The 25,952-nt window shown below is 40.4% G+C and overlaps 1 protein-coding gene across 1 annotated transcript in view; it reads left to right on the forward strand.

Moving 5' to 3' along the window:
* Positions 1-3,789: 3,789 nt before the first annotated feature.
* Positions 3,790-25,952, forward strand: part of SAMD12 (sterile alpha motif domain containing 12) — a 176,305-nt gene continuing 154,142 nt past the window's right edge. Inside the window, exons 1-2 of the mRNA XM_054385282.1 lie at positions 3,790-3,877; positions 14,226-14,404. Of these exons, the coding sequence (XP_054241257.1) occupies positions 3,790-3,877; positions 14,226-14,404 (267 nt within the window). The remainder of the gene's footprint in view (positions 3,878-14,225; positions 14,405-25,952) is intronic.

The raw sequence follows: 25,952 nt of genomic DNA on the forward strand, positions 1-25,952 counted from the left end.
TGTCAGCCTCTTTTATTCACTTGAAGTCCTTTTCAGTTTATTTGCTAGATATTTTCAGGTCTGTAATAATTCCTGTCATAGCTGCAGTGCCTTCCATCTGAGAATCTCTAAAAGCTTTGTAAATATTAATGAAGGAAAGCTCTGCTAAAGCTTTGGGAAGCAGTGCCTTTCCCTTCTGAGATGGGATTTTTTTCTTTAACTCCTTCCCATTTCATTCTACTAGGATGCATCTCTGCTGTGGTCTCTCAGAGTAGGTTTTCTTGTCTGTATGTTCTGCTTTCCTTCCATTTTGGATTTTTCTTCCTCAATTTTCTTGCCTTTGCATAATTTGGTATTCTCACACTAGGATAGCTAGATAGCTGTTACTGCTTCAGCATGAGTAGTCATGTGGCTGTGACTGCTTTGTGTGAATGTAGTGCCTGGACATTTAAGGTCCTTTATTATTGTATCCATCATTTGCTTTTGGAACTATGTTTCTTTGTGTGGCTATGCTTAAAAGCATTCTTTTATCTTAATGCATTTTCTGCCATATTGGAGCCCTGGGTGTGAGTCGTGTGCTGTTCATGACTTGTGACTTTGGAAGGTAATGTGGCATTAGAGCTTCTGTTTGGGAAGCTTAGAGGTTTTATGTCCCCCATAGCTCTAATCACCACTCTAGTGAATCCTATTCTAGTCAAAAGTAAAAAGTAAAGTTGCTGTTGAGTCTTCTAAATTGATAGTTTTGTAGAAAAATGCCAATTTGTTGAACTCAAAATGTCTTAGATTCAGGTAATAGAGGCTGCTTTTTTTTTTCTTTTATTTTTTTCCTAGTTTTTAATTGATTTGTTTGTTTTCACTGGAAAACCAGTTTGCTGGTTTGCTGCTTGGGATCTTGAAAGCATCACCAGCTGTACATCAGTTCTAGAAGCTTTAAAATAAGGAAGGCCCTGAAAACCTGCGTTAAGATGAGTTGTCTGTCTGGTCTCTGTGGTAGCTGGAGTTTAGCTAGGCTAAGTTGCTGGGTCTTCAGACCTTCTTGTAGAGCATAGCAAGGCTGTTGGTCCAACTGGCTTCTTGTGTGAACTCACAAGTGGCTGGCTCTGGGATGCAATTGTCAGGGAGTGGGGAGGTCCCTGGAGCACAATGGAACCACAGATCCTAGAGCTTGGGAGTTCCTGGCTAGAGCCAACATCTGCTGCCTTACCAGCTCTGCCACAGCTATTGTTCTGTGGAAACCACCCATTTGTCTGCCTTGGCCACCACTTGTTTCTCCTTTCAAAAACACTCTCTATAGCTAAGGTAAAAAGTTTTTGTAACTTTTAGTTTGTGGAGAATCTTTGAGAAATTCTGATTTTATTTTATTCTATTTTTTTTTAAATGAAAAACTGTTGAAACCTTCCTCAAATTTGATTATTCCAATATTGCCTTAGGGTGAAGTGCTAGAGTTATGGCAACAAATGTCCGGTGGTTTGCTTCAAAAAAATAGCCCAATTTTTTTTTTTTTTAACTGGGATAGCTGACAGGGATGGATTTGCAAGTATGAAACAGGCATTTGAAGGATACTAAAGTTCCTTGCTAGTTGCATATAGTACATACCTGAGTGTTCCAGAAGAGGTTATATGGACTTTGGGTGGTGTGGTACCAGAGCTCCCTAATTGATGAAAGGATTGGTGTGTATATGGGGAAAAAGTGAGTTTGCACTCCTTGATATGAGCCTGTCTAGATGGGAACACTGCCAAGGTGAGTCTATTTTTAGACCTAACAGTTTTGGCAATGTTCCTTTAAGTGGGTTTGCTGTTTGTTTTTTTATAATTTTTTTTCTTTAGTAAGAATGAAAGAACTAGGTCAGAGCCAGTAGAAAAAGGCTTTTGATCTCTGCAACAGTGTTCTCAAGACTTCTTTTTTTTTCATTTTGCTCATGTGCAGCAGAGGTAAAGGGGAAGAGAGAAATGGTGATTTTTCCCTCCCCTCCCCACAGTGTTTATTGCGCAGGAAAGTGAGAGGCTGACAGCACCCACCAGATAATGTATGCATGCAGGTAATCCCACACAGTTCTGTCAGATCCCCTGCAGCTCTGACCTGTGGTGTCTTTGAGATTCCTGAGCAAAAAAGTGATAATTACATCATGGACTCCTTTCATAATGAGTGTTTAATGAAGTTTGGTCTAAGATCTTTCCTGCTCTGTGTAGGCTTTGGAAAATGCATAGAGACTTCTGTTGCTGGTCTCTTCCTTAAAATTTATATCAACTTCTACTGTCCTGTGGTTCCTGCTTCTGAGACCCTGAAGCTACTTATGGGAGAATATTTTTTCCTAAGAAGTGGAACCTTTCTGACATAAATTGACCATGACCCTGGTCTTATCCCTCGGGAATCCTCAAGACTCAGAGCAGGTTAGAACATTCTGGGGTGTGGCATCAAGGTTAGCTGCCACAAGTCTGAGGGTATTTGCAGCTTCTGACCAAATTTTATCAAAGTGATCCTCTGAATTTCATCAATGTGATGTACCCAGTTGGAAAGCCTTCAGTGCCAAGCCAGCTCCAAGGGATACCGAATGCTACGATGTGTTTCCTTAGAGACTTGACATACAGTTAGCTCACAGATGTGCTTCTGCCAGCAAAGCTAAAGTGAGTTCAGGACCATCTGAAGGACAAGTTTGGAACAGGTTTCAATATAGGTACCTATGATGCTGTTCTAGGGTGTGCCCAAAAGTACAACTCTTTGGACAGGTTTTCAGTTACTCAACTTTATCTCGTTCCTGCATCCACTCCAGGCTCAGACTGGGTGTCTCCACAATTAAGTTTCCAGCGAATGTGATCTAATAGGTGGGTTTTCAGCACGCTTAATTGCCTGTGGAGCAAAGAAGTAACAAACCCTGTCACTCAAAAGAAACATGTGCATCCATCAGTGCTCTTGTTTTCTTCAATAGTTTCCAGCCACTCCTTTGCCTGAGGCACTCAGACATGTGGCTCAGAAGGAGCTGCCATTTGGCAGCAGGAATGACTTACACATCTCCCTCTCCAGCTTAAACTGTCACATGGGGTCATAGCAGAAGAGATGGGGAAGACCAGTGGTGGTGGGGCAATAAGCCACAGAAGAGTAAGACCTGAACTGTAGTTTTTGGTCGTGGTACCAGTTCTGTATGTTTAGTGACCATTTGCTTCAAAAATGTGTCAGTGATCATGTGATTCCAGACAGGATCACGGGATTCCAGACAGGAACATAGGTTTGTTTACACCCATTCATCTTCATGTGGCAGCCTTCTGGTTAGGATGTTAAATCTATAGCTGCCTTTTTTGCCCAGCAAAGGCACAACTTCAGAAGATGGGGCTTCCTTTCTTGACACCCCTCCACCCCCCACTTCCGTCTCCCCTTTATAGTGTGCCTACATCTTGGTGGCAGTGTATGATCCTCTGTTTTGAACCACTGCTTAGAGCTCTCCTGTCTAGGTTGCTACATTTGAAAAAGTCACAGTTCATTGTGTCTTTCCTTAACAAGAGAGTCAGTGATTCTTCTCCAAAGGAATAATGTAGCTGTCTAAGGCCAGGAGGCTGTTTCAGACTGCAAGTTCTTATTTTGAATGTTCTCCAGGCATCATACAGGAAGACTGAGCTGAAATGCAGAAGGTGAGATTTTGAGATCCCAAGACGAAGCTGTGGTAAGAGATAATGTCACTGCACTGAAACCTCCTTTGGGTGTACTCAAACTGAGTGGGGAGTGGATATGATTGCAGGTTATGTGGTCATTTTTGCTTTTCTGCTTTTAGAAATGAGCTCGTGTTAGGCAGGAAACAATACTGCTGTCATGAGGGTTATGGCTGGAGAGCAGCAGTCAGAAGCTCAGAGTAAGCAGGATAGCCAGGGGGTGTCAAAGTTGCAGGAAGGTGCAGGTTGTTCAGCTGGTAACTGGAGAGGTTTCTGTCCAAAACATCACCTGTGCAGCCTTGCTAGTGGGTGCAGACCAAGGTATCTGGACGGCACCAGAGTTTTTGTTTTGCCCATTGGACTTGGTTGGTTTGCAGAGGTGGTAGAGCTGCTGTGGGTCTACTGCTTTCTTTCTGCACTGCCTTGAGTGTTGAGCATTTGTTAGGGATACTGTCTGGTTCTGGGGCTGACCTTCTGCTGTCCTGTCTGAGACAGCTTTACTGTCTTGTACCCTGTCCCATCTCTCCAGTGTCTCTCTTTTTGTTCAAACTGGATGATCTCTAAGGCAAGGCTTCCTCTTTCTGTGCACAAGAGATACTCAAGAGTTTGGAGCTGAGCAATCTTATTGTAGGCTATTTATTATGAAAGCTATGGCCTTTGGATGCATACAGGTATCTACCCTTGCAGATTAACAGTTGGACAACTCAGCCCTTAATTATTTGCTCAAAGCATGCAGAGAATGTAGAGAGAGTAGTTCTGGAAGATGCCAAAGGCAAAGGTGGAGAAAAGGCTAGAAAATTGAGTAATACTGGCATCTTCTGAAACTGTCTGGTGGTGGTGGTCAAAACAGCAAACAGGATTTCAGAAAGTATGAGGAGGAGCTCAGAACACTTCATTTCTGTATCATTTCCTGTTCTGTTGCTCTTGTATTTTGGATGATCCCTGAAGTTTGGGGAGTTTTGCTTACTACACCCCAGAAAAGGGACAGGCCTGGAAAGAATACAGAGAAAGCAGTTGGCTGATCAGAAACACGGTGTGTTCTCTGAGGCAGGCTACAAAGATTCTGATTCTTCAGCTTGAAAAAGGGATGACCATGGAGAGAATCCTTAGATATTAATGAATAGTTTGAAGAAAAAGGAAGCAGGTCACAACGCAGAACAGTGAAACTGTACTTAAAATGTTTAAAAAGAAACAAAACCAAAACCATTTTCCATATAACAACAGTTCCCCAGGCGCAGCTTTCAACCTTGAGCCATTCCTTACCTGCCAAGGAAGGATCAATTCATGTATGCCTTGCTTTCACTTCATTGCCTTAGGCAATGGCATAAAGGGCTGGACTTTTGGTCTGGCCCAGCTTGATGACTTTTATAACAAAGACTTGCTCATCTTGTGTGCATCCACTCACCATAAGAGCTTGATTTAGGCCAAGTAACTGAGAGGAGAATTTGGCCAGGACGACCCAGAAACACAGAGATGGACTGAGTAATTGTGCACTGGGCTATAAAGGCATTACCAGACAGGGCTGTCGTGTAGAAGATATTTAGCAATCTTTTTCAAGTGTGCTGAACACTATCAGCTCTTGTAAGAGAAGCTGTCTGCTATGTCAGGTCAGTAGAATTGTGGGGAAGGAGGGGCCCCACATTAGGTTGCAGCTGTAGAAAAATACACTCCTGGAAAATACCAGTTCCCCACAGCAAGCAGGGTTGGAAACTGCTGTATTGACCTTCTTACATGAAGTCTTCTCTTCTGAGAGACCTTCAGGAAAGCCTGAAGCAGATTAAATTGACAGGTCTCACCCTTAGTAGCTTCTACTTTGGGTAGGTTGCACTTTCCCTCATCTTTGTATAGGGTCCTCCCTTTCTTGCCAAAATCATTCTATGGCAGAAGGATTACAAAGAGAACGATGAGGAAGCTGCCATCAATAACTGTGCCCCCTCAGTGCAGCATCAGCTAAACTTGGCATTAAAGAGCAGGTTCGTTATTTGGAACAGCAAGAATTCACCCTAATGTGTGCTGCTCCTGGAGGAAGCAAGCAGCTGGGCAGGGAGAGTGAACTGGGGCTGAAGTGAACTTAGTGTTCAATTACAAGATCTCATATGCTTGCAGGGAGTATGTGACTGGACAGGAAAAGGGTGTGAGGATGAAATTTGGTGTGGACTGTGGCCTCTATTAGTGCAGTCCTATTAGTCTCTACATAATGTGAAACCTTGCTGCCTCATGCTCTTCAGCCAAACATTCAGGTCATTGCTTCTCTCCATTTCATTTCCCCACTCATTTGTTCTCTTTTGCCCTGTTTTTGTGGTTTTTTTTTTCGTTGTGGTTTGGTGGTGATTTTTTTTTTTTGGTTGTTCTTCTTCTCCCTCTCCCCAGGGGGATTTTAGTTCAGGCTCAGAGTTGATTCTCTTCTCTGCAAATAACCTAGTAAAAGCAAGAAAGAGACTTTTAATAATGCTGTTTCAGAAACATAAAGAAAGAATTGTAATGGGTGTAAATAGAAGCTTTCTCCTAGATTTTACTCTAGCAAAATAATTGCATGCTCTTGGCTAATAGTTTGTCACTATACAACTTATTTGGGGTGCCAGAGTGGGTAGGATACAGTGGTATGAGTAAGCAGTAGGAGGTAAAAAATTTCACTGGGGGAATGAAAGAAGGCATTTCCAGGCTCTTCAGTTAAATGTACAAGGGAAGGAGCAGCCTTGAACAATAGAAAAAGGGGGTAACTTTTAAGCTGTTGAGAGGAGCCTGGGACTGAAAACAGAACTAATTATGCTAGTGAAGGTGAATAAATATTTTTTTTTCTTTACATTTTAATGCCTTTGTGCATCATTCAGGGACAAGAAGTAAAGCCTGGATCCACAGCTGGATTGCAGCCATTTCTGTGCCACATGTTCAGCAGACACCAGCTTTCATGAGTAGGGCAAAGGCAGAGGTCTGTGATGCATGTCTGTGACAGTGCACCTCTAATGCTGTAATAAAGACAACCTGTGTGTCTGAGCTATTCTTTCTATGCCAGGTAGGCTCAGTAGTGCTTAGAAGAGGTTTCTGATATAATGCTGGCTGATGATAGAATTGAAGGACTTGAGATCAGGCATTCTTAGAAATGTAATCTGTGGCAGAGCGTGACTAGCTAATCTCCTAAGCAGTGACTGCAAGACAAGTTTCTTCCAGCAACAGTGGAACTAATGAAGACTTGTTTCTTATCCAGATGTGTTCTTTATCTTTTCTATCTACTTCCTCTCCCTATGCACTGTGAAATCCTCAGAGGCAGCAGAAGTAACTGATCTGGAGTTTGCCTAAGCCGGTTGGCAACTGACAATCGCAATGCATGGTGGATACTTTTCCTTCACTGAGAGCATTGTTTTAGGTCTCTTCCTGTATTCACCATTGATTTATTTTATTTATTTATTCTCCCCCCCCCTCCCCCAATACTTATCTCCTGTAGCACCCTTTTTGCAACTCTATGCAACTCACAAACTTGGAATCAGGAGGAGGTGCTTCACCTTTCAGGGGAAACTCTAGATGCTTGCACAAGCCTCCTTATTAACAGAAAATGCAATTAGTTTGCAAAACAAATTACCAGTTATCTTTTTTACTGTAATCCACTGCTCAAATTATGTTCCTCCATGCATATGATGCATCTTACTTACAGACCATTATTGCTTTGTTCTCTAAGATCCATTTTGCTCTGAGCTAGTTGTATTGCTCACTAGTCCCCTTCTTTGCCAGTATTCTCTCCTTCCTCTACACCTGCACAGGATTTGTGGTAGACTTGATCCATTTTTCAGTGAGCACCTCTATTGCTAGTGTGAATTCAAGAGCTGCTTGTACCAGCTGAACATTTATTATCATGGAATGAGAAAATGGTTCAGAAATTGTCCAGTCATTGTGCTTGCTTTTTATCATGAAATCCCATTGTGCCGTTACAAAGGCAGAACTTTTATTGCTGAGGCTCCAAGGTCTATCTAGCATAGTGGTAGTACACACTCTGTCTCCTGAAGACAAGGTGTAACAGAAATTGTCCTTTATATTTACAGCATTTGCTAAAGTCTGTGAGCTAAGAGATAGCAAGTGGGGATTACCATATATAAAATAAGTAGTTTCCAGTGAGAAAATTATCAAAAATTTTCTCAGCTGAATAGAATTAAGTATATATGTATCTGGTGGGATGAGAGTATTAAAACTTAACCTGTACAAGAAGAGGATTTCTTATTCTAGGTTTAGTGTTTTGTTCTGTAGACACCTAAGGAGTTTTCTCTGTGCACTCAAGATTTTTGTGGCCTTCAGCCAGGTTGTGAGTTTAGTTTGACTGCAGGTGAAATTGCTAAGTTACTCATTCTTGTTTCTTGATACATTTCTGGTACTCAACTACCATTAGCTACCTCTTACAGCTGAGGTTGTGTGTAAGAAGTGTATGTGGAGTGTAGTAGATTGGTTTATGTTTTTTTCTCTTTCTGTGCTTGTCTTTGGCTTTAGTTTTGGCTACTTTTGTTTCTGAACAGAGCAAATAGCTTGTAGTAGTAATTGGCTTGGTACTGTGGATGAGTACCCAGTGGCCCAGCTAGAGATGCTCAAGGATTGTTGCATCATGAGTGCAGTTATTTTGTCTTGCTGATGATAATTCTAAAGGGGTAAAAAAAGGCAAAACCCCTGTAATTTAAACTAAAACAAACATGCCTCTTCTGAACAGTTTATTACCTTCTACCTCTATCCTCATCCTACACTTTTCTCCCTTTTGTTTGGCCATCCCTGCCCTCAACTCTTCCCCTTTAAGATGCTTCCCAGCTGGAGGGCATATCCCATTGCTTGAACAAGCTCTTCATTGTAGTGTTTGCCTGTTGTAAGAAGTTTATTGTTTGTTAAAGTGATTAATCCAGTAGATGATTAAATGTCATGGCAAGAGAGGCTAGAAAGGCAAGCAGCTCTCTGGGGGGCCCTGAAGGTACAGCAGTGTGCAGTTGTGTCTGTCTCAGCTTTGAACTCACACCTATGGGTTGGCTCATGAGTAGCAGGAGTTTACACAGCACCCTGCAGCTCAGTGTTGGCCTGGCTTTTGGCACAGTTTGTTGTATTTGCTTAATGCTCATTTTGATGCAGACCAACGGAAGCAGAATGCTAGGCGCCCATATTACTTCAACTAAATATTTTGGGACTTCAATCTTGGAAGAAGTATCTGACAAATTCCTGTTATCTGTACTGAAGTAGAAAAGGTCCTGACTGATATGAAGGGCTTCTTTGCTCTGTGTGTATGCTGCTGATTTGGTGGCTATTAGAAAGGCAGATTCAAGAAACCGAGTGGGCAAAACCTTGAAGCTACTTCTTTAGCAGGTTGCCAACAGCATTTACTGAGTGGAAATGTAAAAGTAGGGTGCATTCATGTGAAACTTGACTGCAATTTCAGCTGGTCCAAAGTGATGGGTTGTGGGAACTGTGCTGATTTACATTAGCTGGAGATTGGATTGTATGGAGAAGTAATTCACACAGGCAAAAGCCAGAGAGTTTCTTAAAACTAGAAACTGATTGGTGAGGCAGATGGAGCGTCCATAGGATTTATGGAAACCAATTACTGTGAAAAAAATGTTCTGCCAGATAAAGTAGTCAAAATAATCCAAAATTTTGTGTAGGAATTAAGGTTGCCATTATTGTGTGTTTATCATCTTGTTTTTAAATATTTTAGAAGTACTACTGACTGCTCAGGTCAGACACCTTTTAAATAATCCCATGCTTTCTAGGGATATTCAGAGTAATTTATAAAGTTTAAACTTCTGAAAATATGGGAAGGGCTTTGCAATATGGATCCTTCTTTCTCCTTTGGTCAGTGTGAGCAACCTTCTCAGTCTGAAATGTTCTCAGTGTGATTGGCTCTGCTCTGATCCACCCAGTTCATGTGGGTTGTGAATGATGGCAAGGAAAAAGCCCCAAGAAAGTTGTTTGATTACTTGGTATTGAAATGCATCATAGAAGTTTGTCTAAAAATACTGCCTGCAAAATTTGATGCAGTTGAAAATTTGATTTGCTGTTGACAAAGAATTGGGTGGAGGTAGAAGGAACAGCTCCAGTGAGTCCATAGGTCTTGCAGAATCTCCTTTCCTGGAAGTACCTGATCCTTTTCATGAAGTCCTTGCTGTGTCCAGCCTGAGTTTGTTAAGGTTGCAGCTGTGTGGACTAACTTCTGTCTCTTTCAACAATGTGGCATTTTAATGGTGGGAGTAGCAGATGACTTGCCTCTTAGCTGAATACATAAAATGGAATGCAGATTTGCCAGTATTTGACAAATTAAAGTTTTCTAAGGATTGTTAGAGGTTGGATGGGTATCTCCCATGTTTGCTTTTTTGTCTCTGAATAGCAAAAGCTAGCATATGACTGTGATGCACACAGAACAGGGCACATGAGTAAGAAGATGCTATTTTTACTCAATTGCTTTTCAGAATAGAGCAATTGTTATTGAATGTAACTCAGGTACTTGCCAAATATGCTTTAATGTAGTCTTAATTGATCTGCTTAAAATTTTAAGCAGCCAACAATATTCCCACTGAAACAAGCAGTTATGAAAGGTTTGACATGGTAGGCAGTAGAGTGCACAAAGCTAGCAACTGATCATAGATTTGATCTGTGGGTGAAATGTAGCCTTGAGCCTGCAGATGGATAGCCAAAGACTTTCCATCTGCCCATGCAAAACTTTGGATATATCAAGGCTGTGTTTTGAAGAGTGCCTTCAGGCTTTTCTAAAGAGAAGATCCACAGAGTACCCTCTAGTAAAAGGCAAGGCTTGCCCCCAGATGCCAGTAACTTATTATGGCTCTTGATGACTTTTCTGTACCTTCAAGCGTACTCAGACAAGCTGTCTTTGGCCGCTTGCCACGTGGGAGGCAGGCATGTATGGGAAGGCAGTAGTGAGGGGAGAGGAGCATTCATGTTGCCCTGCAAGCTCTCCTCTGGGGCTGCATGTGCATGCTGTGAGGGATCTGTGCAGGCACAGATGTGTCAGCTTCTGCAGGGCAACGAATTCTCTTGCTCCGTGTTACGTGGAAAGGACTTGGGTTTGTGTTCTAGCATGCGGAAAAATAATACACTGTGTATTGCATTAATTTCATTCCTTCCCTAGTTTTTTTTTTTTTTAGCACCAATGTGGTCATTTTTCCATCGTGGATGATCCAGTTACTGTTTTCTTGCAGACTTTTTGAGTGTCATAACTCGGCAGATCTAAGCAGTCTCTAAAGTTCTGGAAAAGTGGTTATGTTGCTGTAGATTCATCTCTGCTATTGAGTACAAGAACACTTATGTACCTTTGTTTCAACTAATAGTTTGTTTCAGAAATATAATCTGGGAATCTGTGTTACTGTACCTGCCAGGACCATTCCTCATGTGCTTGTTGCTGTGCAGTCAGAGCTGTACAGAACATCCACCCTTCCTCAACAAAACAAATTCCCACCACAGAAAGCTTTCAGTCCAAGTTAAGTGACAATTGTTGAGCATGAAGAGAGACATGGAATTAATTAGGGTTTTGAGCAGGGAAAGGAGAATCGAAGTGCTCTGAAACTGAATGAAGAGTTGTATTACCGAGACAGGGATGTTACATGGATATGGAGATTGTATGGAACAATATTGGAAGGCATTCCATTTAAAAATCTAAGGATACTGTTGATATTTAGTGGTATTAGACTGATACTGTCAGCTAATTTGGAGGAGGGATTGGTGACTTGATGGACTTCTAAAATCTGGGATTTGATTTGGTGAAAAGGTGCTGAGAAAGTAGCAATGTGGGAAAATGTGAATACAGAGGGTGGGGTGAGCTGGCATTAGCTAATACAGGGTAATGAGAAGTAAGAGTCTGGACAGGTATTTTAGCAAGAATCTTTGTCTGTAGGTAGAATCTTTTCCAGGCAAATACCATTAAAAGAGATTTAAGAAGAGTCAGCTAAGAGGGTCACAGCAGTTGTACTGTGGTAGAGTTGGTGATTTGTGATTCTCTTGTAAGAGCTGCTTAGACTCAGTTCTACAGGATAGTAACTCTGGGTGCTGTCAGACGCCTAAGCCTTTAGTTTTGCATAGAATTATGGGCTGGTCTGCTCTAGCTAAAATTGTGTAAGGTGCTGATTTAAGAAGCGAATGTTATTGCTGACCAAAGGTTGAATTCTTTCCATGCTTCTAACAAATCTTGAAAAGAAGCACTTATGGTTTATATTGACATTTAGAAGGAGGCAAGTGTTCCACCTGTCCTTGCCACAGAGATGGATATATATATTTGTGTGGTAACAGAAAATAACAGACACATGCAAGCAAATATTCTTTCCTTCTTACCCCCTGTGTAGCTGAGAATTGGAGGCAGCACTAGAGGATAGCAACAGAGCTGTCTATGCAGAAACAGCTCATGACAAAGAGATTAGCTTTGCCAAGTGACTAACTATCCTCACCTCTGCTTTTTTCTCGTCCCACCCTTCAGTCTGCCTTCTCCCCATGCCAAAGCTCTTGTTCTGGTGTGTCTTCCTTATGGGACAGATTGAGTGCAAGTAAGCGATAAGCCAAGATTTATGATGAAAGTGAAGGACAGAGATAAACTTTCCTTCTCCAACCTCTAGGAAAAAGTAAAATGTCGTGTCCCTCCCCCAGAATCAGCAGCTGTGGAAAAGTCTTTCCTGAGGCAGCCTGTGTTATGTTTAACCTGTCACCTCTTTTCAATAAAAAAGTAATGGCCATGTGTTTAATTGCTAGCAGCCTCTCCAATTTTTTCTTTCATTTGTATCTGGAAGGAGCACAAAGTAAAGCATTGCTGAAACAGTACTAGCACTTAATAAAGAATGATGGGCTAAGAGTCATGCAGCATCTTGCCATGTAATTTTTGTTTTAAAAGCCATCCAGGTGATGCTTATGCTCCTATGTTATCAGAAATCTGGATCGTTTGCTTCCTGTAATGCGTGCTGTAACCCAGAAGGCTTTCCTTGACTATTGCCTACAACCCTTTTCCATAACCCATATTGTTTGGGGGAACTGGGAAGGGAGGAGTTGCAGTCAACAGGTGGATTGATGCTGGCAGTGTTCTTCCAGGTAGTGTCAAATATCACCATGCTTTTTGACTTCTTTTGAGCACTGGAAGGGAGCTGACAGCCAAAACCTGCCTGTTCCTGGATGCTGCTGAGGTGTGTTAGTGTTTCAAAGGTATATTTAGGGGTCTTTCTATTCATCTAGGAAAGACCTTTGAAGAAAACAATGATTTTTATGGACTCCATTCCATATCAAGTGCTGATAAGTTCCAGCACTTGCCGCAGCAGGATGTGCTGGGAGTACTTTTACAAGTTAGTTGGGATATATCCCATTTTTTTATGAAAGGGAGAATTAGTTTGGCTACTAACAGGACAGTTTCCATCCTCACTGGGCTGTGATAAAAAAAAAAAAATCTGTCTGGAGGATAAGGAAAGAAATCTTTAGTAATTACTTGTTTCTTTCAGGTAGGTAAATGTGATCTAGAGGAGATGAATCACAGAATGTTAGGGGCTGGAAGGGACCTTGAAAGACCATCCAGTCCAACCCCCCTGCCAGAGCAGGATCACCTATACCATGTCACACAGGAACACATCCAGGCAGGTTTTGAATCTCTGCAGAGAGGGAGACTCCACAGCCCCCCTGGGCAGCCTGTCCCAGTGTTCTGTCACCCTCACAGGGAAAAAAGTTTTCCTCATGTTTCCGTGGAACTTCCTATGCTTCAACTTCCACCCATTGCTCCTTGTGCTGTCATTGGGCATCACTGAGCAGAGCCTGGCTCCATCCTCTTGGCACTCACTCCTTACATATTTATAAACATTAATGAGGTCAGATAGTCACAGCAAGGGGAGGTTGTATCAGGATCCACATATTTAACATTTTCTGCACGTGCCAAGAAGGTTGTTAAGGCTACTCCCTATGTGAGTGCTGGAACTGTGAAATTTAGAACAGAAACAGATGAAACTACTACCATAGTTCTAAATGTGCATTTCTCCACTATGGTTTGCATCTGTTTTATTTTTCCCTGTGGCTGCTTTCCTTATTCTGCTGTCATTAGTCCGCACCTCATTATATGCTCCTAGAGAGTGCATCCCTCCTGCTTATTAGGGTAGTGTAGGTGGTAATTGGCAGTGGTAGAAAGTGCTGAAGGAGAGATAATCAGCTGGGTAAGTCATTACTCTGTGCAGGGACTGACTTACTGACTTGCTGTGCACAGCTTACTTAGCTCACATTGTTTAGGACCTAGGATGTTGTAGTAATTGAAAGTGTAATAGAAAAAAGAACTGGCTTGCCCAGAAAAGAGAAAAAGGTATGGCTGAGCACTGAATGCATAGGCTATTCTGTCCTACCCCAGTCAAACTGTAAGCTGAGGGTCTTGGATGTGTAGTGAATCCAGACTTCAACATAGTAGCCTGTGCTGAATAGCTTTATAGAGTGTTTCATGGCCTCTAATTTTCTTTCTCTAGTATCTTGCCCTGAATCCCTGTCAAGACAGGAGAATGCTCTTTTGCAGTATTCTGACGTGGCTCTGGTTACTGTGTAATGTTTCCTAGTACTTTGACCAATGTTTCTAACATTGATTTCTTTCCTAAGCAGTATTTTCTTCCTTATATTTTTTTTTTTCCCCAGCTATCCATTGCAACCTGAATCCAAGTGGTATTGATCACCCTGTCCCCACAGAAGGTATTAGTCTGCAACTCGAAGGGGAAGGAGTTGAATCGCCTTCTGTTAAGAATACTGGTACTCCAAAAGGGCCTGAGTCAAAAGAGACACCCAAGAGGCAACAGGTGGAGCAAGAAATATCTAAGGTAGGTAGAAATGGGTTCATAGGTATTTTGTCTTAAAGAGTACAGGCTTCTTGAATCCTGGCTACTGCTTAAAAACATTTATCATCCTGTTAAAGACATAAAGATGCAAAAGTAACAGTGAGGAAGTGAGTATAACAGGAGCTGGGTATTACCTGGGAGCTTTAGCCCCCATACAGCTTGGACATTGCACTATTTTATGGTTCTCTAAATTAAGATAATTAAAATAATGGAATCTCTTTTTCAGGCACTATGGAGACTTCTTTTTTTCAGATGACTTTGGTAACAACCAGAATGGGAATAAATGTTTTTCTTGAGTGGCTTTTATTTGCTTGTTTATTTTATCTTGGGGCAGGTAAGGAAAGAGAAAGGTCATGAATATATGGATTTTTATATGGATAACTGAATTTTTATCGAACTGCTGACTAATTTTAGGTAAAATAGGTCAGTTCTTCTGTGTCTGGTATGTCAGTGAATAAACATACTTCAGAAGTCAATTTCTAAAGACAAATGAAGTGTCTGTTCTCATTCATAAGCTGCTGGGTTTTGTTGGTGTGCAGCAGATATGACTACGAAGTGCAGGTGAGTGTGCATGCTCCAGACACTTTGGTTATAGGACAGTAATTTGACATATTGGTTTGTTTTTAGCTAGAATGAAAAAGAATGTTAAAAAAAAAAGAAGAGAAATTGTTTAAAAGCCTTATCAAGTTTTTTTCCTCTTTAAAGTCCTAAACTCAAGGTTTTAGTGGAAATTTCTGCGTAGTGGAAAATTGAGTTTTTACTGAATCTGACAATTCGGGAATTAATAGAGCAAATAAAATTAGGTCCAGAAAAAGCAGTAACAATTAATTCAGTAACTGAACAAGTAAGAGTATTTCCTACTGTCATGAGTACAATAAATCTAAGAAATAAAATGCATACAGTTGTGATGTCTTTCATTTCTGAAATAAAATAACATTCAATGTTTTGAGCAGTAGCCTTGATAATAAAGGCTTGGTATGAATCCTCATTCTGATTTTATCTGATTTTTTTTTCCAAAATCTAGTTTTAAATTAGCACAATTTAAACTCATTTAATTCTGTTTTAAGTCATTGAACTGGATTCTTGCAGTCTGTTTTATGGCCAGTTATCATGCACATTGCTGATTTATCTCAAACCCTTGTAGAACAGCTTTGTGCTTATTGTTCTGACTTGTCCATTTGGTAACAAGGCCACAACAAGGATTTGAGATAAAGCTCAGCTGAGGACACGTTTACCCAGCTTTTCAAAGAGAAAGACAAGCTAACTCTGCCTATGTTTCAACATCACTAGATGAAAACCTGCCCTGTATTGAAAGCTGAGGAGGTATGTTAAGCTTGGAGGATATCCTTACAAGCTTCGATGTGAAGCAGCTGAAAGATAGAGTTGAAAATGGGCTTATATGTAATTGACATGGAACACAGGCAGACCAAACTTGCTTTTGCTTGTGAAAAACTAATCCTAGTGGAAAAATAGGATGAAATATATCAATGATTTAATGTATTTGAGCTCTACTTGTTGGAGTGATAGAAGATGGTTTCCAAGGCTGTCCCTGCTAGAGATGTCTGGGGAGGAGGGGAAGCAATAGTGTTAAACTAGTGAAATCAACTAATTGGTTTCCTACATCTGATTTCTGTAGTTTTATTCAGAAAGTTGGGCAAATTTAATATGTAAAAACAAAACCAACCACCAAATAAAACTAAACAGTTTGCTCGATGAATAAGCTTGGCATAATAGTATCACGCTAATGAAGTGGACTGTTTTTCTGAATGTGTTGTTGCCTTGTTAGTAACTTTGATATCTTTGTCTTGTATTAACTTATGTTTTTCATCTGGGTTCCTATGTTACAACCCAAAGTGGCATGTCTTTCCTGGCTTGCTTTGCCTTAAAATTTAAAAATTTTATTGCTGTGTACTCTGAAGTGTGAAAATAGAATTGGTTTTGTAACTTGTTTGTCTAAGAGTTGCATTAAGCTGTAATTATGAAACTTTATCCATGCAATCATATCTATACAGTGGAAAGATGAACAGGAATAGAGGAAAGTGCTGTAAATAAAAGGGCTGTAAAAAAAAAAAAAGGGCAGTTCAGTTTGTTTTGTGTCCTCATTGCTCAGTTGTTTTTGAAAAAGTTTCTTTGCAATCCTATGTGTTCATTAAATAATGTTCACACATACCTCATACTCACAGTAGTCAGACTTACATTGAATGCAATTTAAGATGCCTTATAGATCATCTTACCTGCTTTTATCTTTCTAATTTGTCTTCATTGGGACAAATTCCAGCACTTCAAACCTCTGGATGCTTTGAGGTTTTGCTGTGCAAAGAAACAATCAAAATCTTCATTCTAACAAAGTGAGTCGTTCTTTTTCAGTCTTCCGCTATGGACTTGCAGAAAGGTCATGGGCTACAGAATTAAAGTTCCTTTTTATGCAGCTCCTGTAATGTAAATCAGGGAGGACAAGTGTTTGTTTCTGTATTTGGGATGCAGGCAGAAGTTTCTGCTGAGTACAGGCTCTTAATTTTTTTATAGACTGAGGTAGAATTTTAACAGAAAATGGAACAGTGATCTTAGTCTCCCTCAGCTGGTTCCCTAAGGAACGACTTTTGTTACAAATGTAAGCAAGTCCAGAAAAGGCCAAGATTATTCATGTCTTAATTGATGTGCAGAATCCAGGGAGACTCTGATAATGTATAGGATATAATACAAATTAAGAGTGCTGGGTGACCGTGCACATTTGAAGCAGCTGAAGCTGGTGTTTTATTTATCACTCTGGGGTTTTGCTGATGTGAATGAAGTGCCTGAGTATCCCTACCTACAGAATGCAGCTGCTTGGTTCAGAATTTACACTGTCATGAGCCAGGAAAGTAAGAAGCATCTCTAACTTTTGGGGTCCTGTAAGCAATATTATCATAGGACAACAAATGCCTATTCACAATCCAAGTGTATTCCTGCTGTAGTATGTTTTCCCCATTGCTAAATCACCCGTTCTTATAATAAATAGTGTAAGAGGAGGGCCCACATGTTTTGCAGTTAGGTTTCTGCATTTAGCATAAAAGATCTGGCTTCTCCTGTTTGTCCTGTTATCCCTGGCTGCATGCCTGGGGATTCTGAAGCATCATCTGCCCCAACAGCAGCCGTGTCTAAGTGGGAGATCTTGCTGGAGTTAGCTGTGTCTGCTCAGGACAGTGACGGGAAAGGAAGGGTTTCTGCGAAGGACCGTTACTCATTTCTTTCTCTTTCACATCCCATCACAAGGTGGGATCATTTGCTTATTGGTTCTCCTCTTTCTCCCCATAAGAAGTCAGAATAATTAGCTCAGACTAATACTTACCTCTTCAGATGGGTATAAATAGAACAGATGAAGTTTGCTTACAAAGACCACTATTGATTGATCTTCCAAACTACTTAAAAGGGTCCTTTATGAAATTAATCTGTACAAGTGTGATCTATCTGTGATTTCAGCCCAGCAGATGATAATAGGAAGAGAATTTTTGTCAGGCTTCTTACAATTGGACTTTCACAAAAAAATCGATGATGAAAACATTTTTGGTGGATTATGCACACAGAGCATGCATGTGAAGGATGGCAAAGAGCTGGCCTGTGGGAAGTGGTGCAGTCTGTGACCCTGTGGCAGGGTAGAGGCTGTACAAATGCACAGCAAAGTGTTGGCTTCTGCTGCAGAGAGCAAACGCAGTCTTCATACAAGGCAGGCAAGAGCAGATGGTTACAAAGAGGCAGCTGAGGTAGCATAAGGAGAGAAGCATAGTCTGATCTGACTCCTGTTGTCCTGTGAAAGCTATCAATGTGAAATTTGTGGATTTTCCCACTACATTGCAGTAGGTATTAGTAAACATAAGCAGTAAAAAGCCACAGTAGTACTCTAGAAATAAATGGGATGTCTAATGCTATAGACAATGTAGACACAGTCCTGTTATTTAACAACTTCTCTTTGGGGAAAAAGAAATATAGATTAAAAAGATGGAGTGACTTTTAAAGGAGAAAGCAATTCCAGATAGCACGTGGATGCTGAGTGTTCTTAAAGTGCCAGCTCTGCTGCTTGCCTCCTTGTGAAGCTGCTCCACAAAGCCATCCAAACCCTCAGCTTTCACTTTGAAGTGACTTCACAGAGATTGCTTCAAAAATAAAGTGGTATTTTAATGACACAGCTGCCTTGATGGGGAAGGAAAAGGACAGAATTGCCCAATAAAGAAAATAATAGCGTGGTGATTAGAGAGATTACAAAATGTATTATAGAACCAATTTAGCATTTAAAATGGGAAAGCAGTTTAATGCTCCACTGCAGGTTCTGCAAATAGAGTATCTCATCTGAGTAATAACAATAATTTCATTAATCTGCCACATGTGTTTGCTGGACACTTCTGACAAAACTGATTAGCAGTTGCTGTAGTCTACCTTTCTTTCTACAAGTGGGAACTTTTTGCCTTTCCATTTTGTAAAATAGCATAATTGCTGAGCACTGAGTGTGAAATATGTCACAATCACAAAAGGGGAGGTGGGAGTGTAATAGCCTTGATAATATCTGAAGGTGTTACCAACCTGTCAGGCTTTCCTGCAGTGCAGAGGTTCACTATGGAGGGAAGGAATTTCTTTCGGAGAGTCTGAAAAAGGGTGGCCTGGGGCAGGGTGGAATCTGTCTTCTCCTCGGTGACTGTGGGTGGAATTGAGCTTGCTGATGAAGTCAACTTAAATTTTCTACGTGTAAGCTAGATGTCTAAACTCCTATTACATTTGGTAGAGATCTAGTCAGCATGCTTAGAGGAGTGTGGAGAGGGATCAGACTCCATCTGAAGTGGCACTGCTTAGCTAAATCTGTTCTTTGGGGACTGCACTGGCACTTTAGGTATTCAGATCTCAAACTCACTTCTGTCCTCTGCCTTCCTATCTAGCCAGCTGCTATGTTTGATGTTGAAATGGTTATTAATGATTTTTGGATTAAAAGAAAATGATTGTAGTATGCATGTTTCATTTTTCTCTCTTAATTGGTCATGAACTTTAGAAGCCTTTCAGTAGAAGTGAGCTTTCTAGGCTCAGCTTTTCAAACTGTAGAAGAATGATGATAATTAGGGCCAGGTAAAACTACTGCTTCTGTAGAAAACCGGAGTACATTTGCCACCAAGATTGTGTCTTTTGGATGTGTGTGTATGTAAAGTTGATGATCTGAAAGCTCTGCAGTGTGTCGCTGAAAACCAAAAAACGCTGGCTTGGTCAGGCTGCCTGAGAGTGACAAATGCAGCGGCAGGATTGCTGCCTGTTCCCATTCCTCTCTGTGGGACAGATTCTCCAGCTGCTTTCCATGGTGGGTCGTGGTGAAGGCCTCGGCTGGTACTTTGCTTGTGTCATGCTGTTGATTTTCATTGGAAGTATTTGGTGAATGGAGACTGGGATGTGCATGGCCTTTCACTCTGAGAGGTGTCTTATTTCATTTAGGGCCTCTAGGAATTGCAAAAATGCCAATGATAATAACCTCTGAAATCAAGGAGACTTGATTTCAAAGTCAAAATATACTTTCATTTCACACTGCAATACTCATTCTTTTTAGCTATTTCTGAATGTGGACTTCAGTCAGAAATGTTTTTGCTTTATCTCAGTTCCACAGTCAGCTGCAGATTATTGTGTGGCTGATATGCCACTGCAGGTAGCAGGGGAACAACTCCCAAATGTTAAATCAGGCATTTTCTGTGATGCTGTGTATTAGTTGTGGGGCCAGCAGAAGGTAAGGAGAATGTTGTGTTTAATGAGGCAATTCTTCCCTTTCCCTGTGATTTTTTTTTTTGATCAGTTGATTTCTAAGTAGTGTGAGGTTTCTTTGGCTGTGATGCCATTGCGTGAAATTTTGGTACAGTGATTGACCCTGAGGATGACTGTAAGCGCCTGTGTCCTACTTCTAGTACTTGAGTGCTTCTAGTTCTGTTGATGGGGAGCTTTTATATTGTTATTAATGACACTAGGCCTTTGAAAGGGTAGTTCAAAACTAAGAGTAATATCCAGGTATGATGAACTAAAAGAAGCATTATAAGTTTGCAAGTGGGAGAGCAGAGGGAGGGAGGAAGCAGTGCAACAGAATGTTTCTTTGAATTTGGAAGGTGTCAAAGTGTAGCTATGGCCTTTAGCACTTAGAAAAGACAAATGCTGTTGGTGATAGTGGCATCAAACATCACAAGGAATTTGGTTTTAAGAGATTAAGGAATGTCAGTCCAATTCCTTCAACAAATCCACAGTCTAAAAAGAGAAAAGAGATTGTCTTCTGGTTCTAGGCTATTTACTTAATTTAGCTTCTGAGCTCCCTTGTTCTTTTCATGCAGACTTGTGATGTTTTCCTGTTCTCTAAGTATACCAGCCGTCTGCCAGCCCTGTGAGATTCTACAAGCAGACACATAGCCATTTTCTGCCCACCAGTTCAGTCTTCACCTGCCAAATGAATCTGGCTACCCTCAGATCTTTTCTCTTTATCTACCTCTCTCTATGGAGAGCAGAGAGTTTGCTGAAGTCAAAGAGTTAGCTATGCCCAGTTAAGGCTGCTGTAGTATTCAATCTTGCTTTGCAAACTGTTGCCTGGAACAGGGTACATGCTAGTGCAGTGCTAGTAAAGCCTACTTATGCCTGATTCAGAGTGAATAACCATCAGGATCTGCTTAGGGCTTCCCACCAGTCTGAGTGAGTGTGCTGCAGGAGAAGCTCCACATGGGTGTTAGCAGGCAGCTGTTCCCATCTTATGTCCCGCAGCACCTCGCAGATGTGACCCTTCTCCTTACAACCGCAAGAGCTGTAACAGCAGAATCAGCTAGAGTGCAGCCTGAGCTGTCGGGACAAGAGAGCAAGGCCACTGCTTTGGATTATAGGAAGCTGTTAATTGGGTCATTTCTTGCAACATAAACATTGCCTTTCATGCCTACCTGGAGGTTACCACACAACTGCTAGCAATCATTAACATGGTCTGGATCATCAGTTCTTCCATCTGCCTTACCTCCTCTTCTAGAGGTTGTAGTTATTACTGGTAGGGGCTGTTCTCAGAAGAGATCCTTGGTAGAATGAACCTTTCTAATTTCACCAGTGTCTAGGAATTAATATTGTGATGATTCATCGTGCTGCACTTCTAGGGTTAAATGTCCTTCACATGCATATCTAAAAATAGAGATCCTTCTGCTCTAAACAAGGTAGAGTTAGTGCATATCTTGAGGCCTTTTTTCTATCCTTAATGTAGTGTAGCTGATAAGTGGGTATTATGTTCTGCCTCTTTTCTTTTTTCTCTAATGTCTATGAATGCATCCATCAGCTACTGATGACTTGGCTGACCTAGACACCCTCTACTTTTTTTGCCTTTTTTCCTTGCTTTAAACAAAAGCATGACAATAGAGACTGTATCTAATGGGTTTAGAACTGTTATTAATTCATCTTTCATTCAAGCCTGATTGCTTTCGATCTTAGCAGTGCATTTTCGATTGCAAAGGATTTCGTGAATGTGTTTCCATTAGGAAAAGATAGATGTGAGGGAACTTCAGCAAACCAGTGCTGATAATACAGCCTTCTAGCTAAATAAAGCTTTTGTACAGATTTGAAGATCTATTTCAAAATAATCAATATCATTGCTGATTAAATAGAAAAACTTTTTTCTGGAGAGTCACAATTGGATGTTCTGCTTCAGATAGAGGGTTTTTTTTTTTTTTTTTTTGGTTTGTCCTAAAGAACAAATACCTTAATTGTCAACATTTCAGCATTAGATGGTGATCTGTGAAGTTGATGAGGAAAACCAAGAGCATTGTTTCATGTACTAAGCTTTCCTGAAACTTGTTGACTGTACAAGAATCCGAAGTGTTTGTTAAGGTTCATGCTTAATAAACTCTCATTACTCTTTTTATGTGGGGAAGGCTACTTCATGGCTTGCAAACTATAGTTAATTATCCACACCAACTGGTAGCAGATTATTTTGGAAAAGTCTTTTTTCCCCTCATAAGTATCATCTTTATTTTCCATAGCTGTTGTTTCATGTTTCCTACTCTCTATTGAAATTATTTACTCCTGGAAGGTTTTAATTTCTAAACAGTATTTTTGAAGGGGGGGGGGGGGGGAAGAAGAACCACAGCAAATGAAATGCCAATTAGTGGTATGTGTCCATTAGGAAGTGTTGCCCCTTCTGCCTTTTGCTGGGAGGAAAATAGTATATTCAGATGAAACTTTACTTGAAAATTAAATTAGCTTCTCTGTACATGGCACAATGATGGCAAATAAAATGGAGTTGTTGATGAAATTCTTGTTTAGCTCTTTTTCTAGATGTTCATCCTCTTCCTCTCATATCCTTCCCCTATGGATAGGTTTTTATTCTGGGTTGGTGAGTTGTTTTCACATCCCCACCCTCTGCCTTTTTTTTTTTTTTTTTTTTCCCCTGTAGTCTGATTCCCTTCAGAATCTTAGACAGACTTCTACCATATTGGAGAGAGGGAAGGATGCCATGGAAGTACAGGTGTGACAAGTGTGTCCTATCTGAACTGAGCTGATGATGGAGCACCCCATTTAGTATTAGTGTAATACACATCAGTGTATTTCCTGCAGCATGTTTCAGTCTCCAACCTCTGTTTTCTCCCATTTTATTAGGCTGACAGCTCAGTTCTTCAACTTCAGTGAGTTGTCACTCACCTGAATTACTTCATTCTGACTCTTATGAGCAATAGAGTACTCTGTACTAGTTGGTCAAGAGCAACTACTGAGAACTGTCCCCTTTGGCAATGTTTCCTTGTTAATTTGGCTCCTTTTAATCACTTTGCCATGCTGGCAGCACTTACAGAGAATGCTGCTTTGCTACTTTTGCTGCTGAGAGAAAAATCTGTGCAAGTGCAGCCTAAATAGAGTTAAGGGGGAGCTGAATCAGATTAGGAGGAAGAGCATGAGATATCAGTCTAAAAGAACAGTAACCTTAGTAACCAAATGTTTTTTGATTTTACACCACCAGCTTTACCAAACCCTTCAGTTTATCCTAATATGCAAGAGATGGGCACTGGATGAACTTACAGTGAAACATGAGATTGCAAACATCTTTTGTTTGGAGAAATGTAGCAGCCCTCTGTGTCCAGTGCTATAATTAATATGAACAACATAATGAGGAGCAGTAAAATTATCAATCTCGGAGCCTGGAATGTGTGATAGAGCTCAAAGAATCAAAAGGAAAAGTTGAGAAAAGTACAGGCTACAGGAATAGCAGGGGGGTGATGATCAGGCAAAGTAGAAGAATATGTGTAGCAGAATGATTTCTAGGATGAGTCCGAATATTCCACTGTATTTATAAATCCTGGAATTGAGAAAGAGGTAAAACAAAAGTTGTTGCTGCTGCATGCAACTACACTAAAAGAATAAATTTTCTATGCTAACACAAACAAGTAGAGCTATAAAACAAGGTAGAACTTGAAACTTTCCTACCTATTAGAAAGTACCTCTCATAATTTTATTAATGGGTTTTAATCTGCTACATGTTTAAACAGATTGACTACAAACTCTCCCTTAGCAAAGCTGGTATCAGAAGTTTCACTGAGCTTTGGAATCTGCATGAAACATAGGTGATGACCTTTAGATGTATAATTGATGTTCTAATCAGTGAAATAAAGCAAAAACCATCTACGAATATTTCTTTACTCCTTTCGAGATTCATTACCTCAAGTGATTCCTATGTTTGTTAGTGAAGTCCTTTAGGATCAGTGAATTTTAACCGATTTGTTAGAAAAGTTATTCTAATTTATTATTTTTATTCTCCCCAAACATAGATGTTTAAAAAATTAAAAATCTAACTCTTACTGTGTTGGAACATAAATCTTACACTGCAAGCAGTTGAGGTAGTGCTACTGAGTACTCCCAAATAATGTGCTCTAATAGTTTGGTGCATTTCTGCAGTGTATGATGCCTGGGTTTTGTAGTGATGAAGATGTTAAATAGCTTTCCTAAAAGTGCCTTCTGATTATACTGGCCTAACGAGCAGCATCAGAACCATTTGTGGATATTGATAATAATTTCTTGTCAGGAAACAACCTTTTTTTTTTTTTTTTTTTGTTAAATGTGCAACTGGTAATACTTTAGTGCACTAAAATTGTAAAATAATTTAATACTTTGTTGAAAGAAATAAAACTGCAGTAAGATAAAAGTGAGGAAGAAGCCTCTACCTCCATGTAATCTCTTCCAAGAGAACACAGAAAGATACTTCATCAGGAAGATATTTCATCTCCTGAAGTAAAACTTGAAGCTTTCAGTGTTCATGAGGTGATAATATCTCATCTAGGGACAGTTCAGAAGTGTTCAACTTCAGTGGAATATCCTTGTTGCCTAAGTAGGGTTTGGAAACATGTCCTCATAAATAGCTGATAACAAAATGTCAGTTTATAGTTGTAAAATGATGGTATAGCAGCTAGGTACAAGGGATGAGCTGCTCCATGTGGGAAATTTCAATGACAAAGTGAAATGAGAAGATGAGGGACTCTTGGCTGCAAGAACTGCTGCTGCATCTTGGATTGAGTGGGCTGTCTCATGAGTCACAAGCAGAACAGCTTAGATAGCATGAAAGAGACAGGGCAGGTGAGAAAGGAAATGTGAAAAGTGTACAACATGTCCAAGAGCAAACTGAATTCCTTGACAGCTCGCTTAACTGCAAGCCCCATGCAGTGCCTTGTAAAACTGTCTGGATCTGTCAAAACGTTGCCTGTCAGTAGATGGAGCTCTTTATATCAGCTATTTACAGTGTTTGGCTGTGTTTTCATATAAAAGGTCCAATAACATTCCTTAACAGTGAATTTCTTTGAATTCTGATGTCTGAGAGATTAGAAAACGAAGGCTTTTGAGGGACTGGGGGGGGGAAAAAAAAGTGTTGACTAGGTTCCTTTGAAACATCCTCCATCCTTGAATTTTTTCAACAACTAATTTTGCCTGTGAACATGTATTACTTTGAACTTGGACAAATTCAGAAGCTTCCACCATAAAAACCTTGGAACAAATGCTGAGGATTGGAGAATATATAGCAGACTAATTCAGTCTGGCGACTGACTGGTAGGACACTGTAATAACGTGACCTAAAATGAAACTGCAAGAAGCAGATTTGGCAAATCATTTGCAGTTCTAAAGTTTTGGTTTTCTTATCAACTTTGCAGTTGCCCCTGCTGTTTCTTGATAGATAGGAATTCAGTTTTTAAAAAAATGTCATGCTTCTTAGAAAGGAAATGAGTCGTGAGTTTTACCTGCAGTCATTTCTTCATCCGTAGTCAGATGAATATAAAAAGCTGCGTAAAAATGAAGATTTTCTTATTAATACGATTGAAGTGGTGTTGGACCTCCCTGCATTTTTTTTTATAGTGGTGTTGGACCTCCCTGCATTTTTTTTTATTATTTAGAAAATAAGCCTTCTCTGGAGGAAAAGAAGTTAAATGTGTCAATTGTGTTAAAAATACCACTTGCCAGAAGCTGCTGTGGAGATGAAAGCCCTAATCTGGGAAGGAGACAGCGTGGCAAACCTATTGGGGAATTGGAGATGCTCAAAGTTATG

The sequence above is a fragment of the Indicator indicator genome, chromosome 12 (assembly GCF_027791375.1).
Source record: "Indicator indicator isolate 239-I01 chromosome 12, UM_Iind_1.1, whole genome shotgun sequence".
In the NCBI taxonomy this organism is placed as follows: Eukaryota; Metazoa; Chordata; class Aves; order Piciformes; family Indicatoridae; genus Indicator; species Indicator indicator.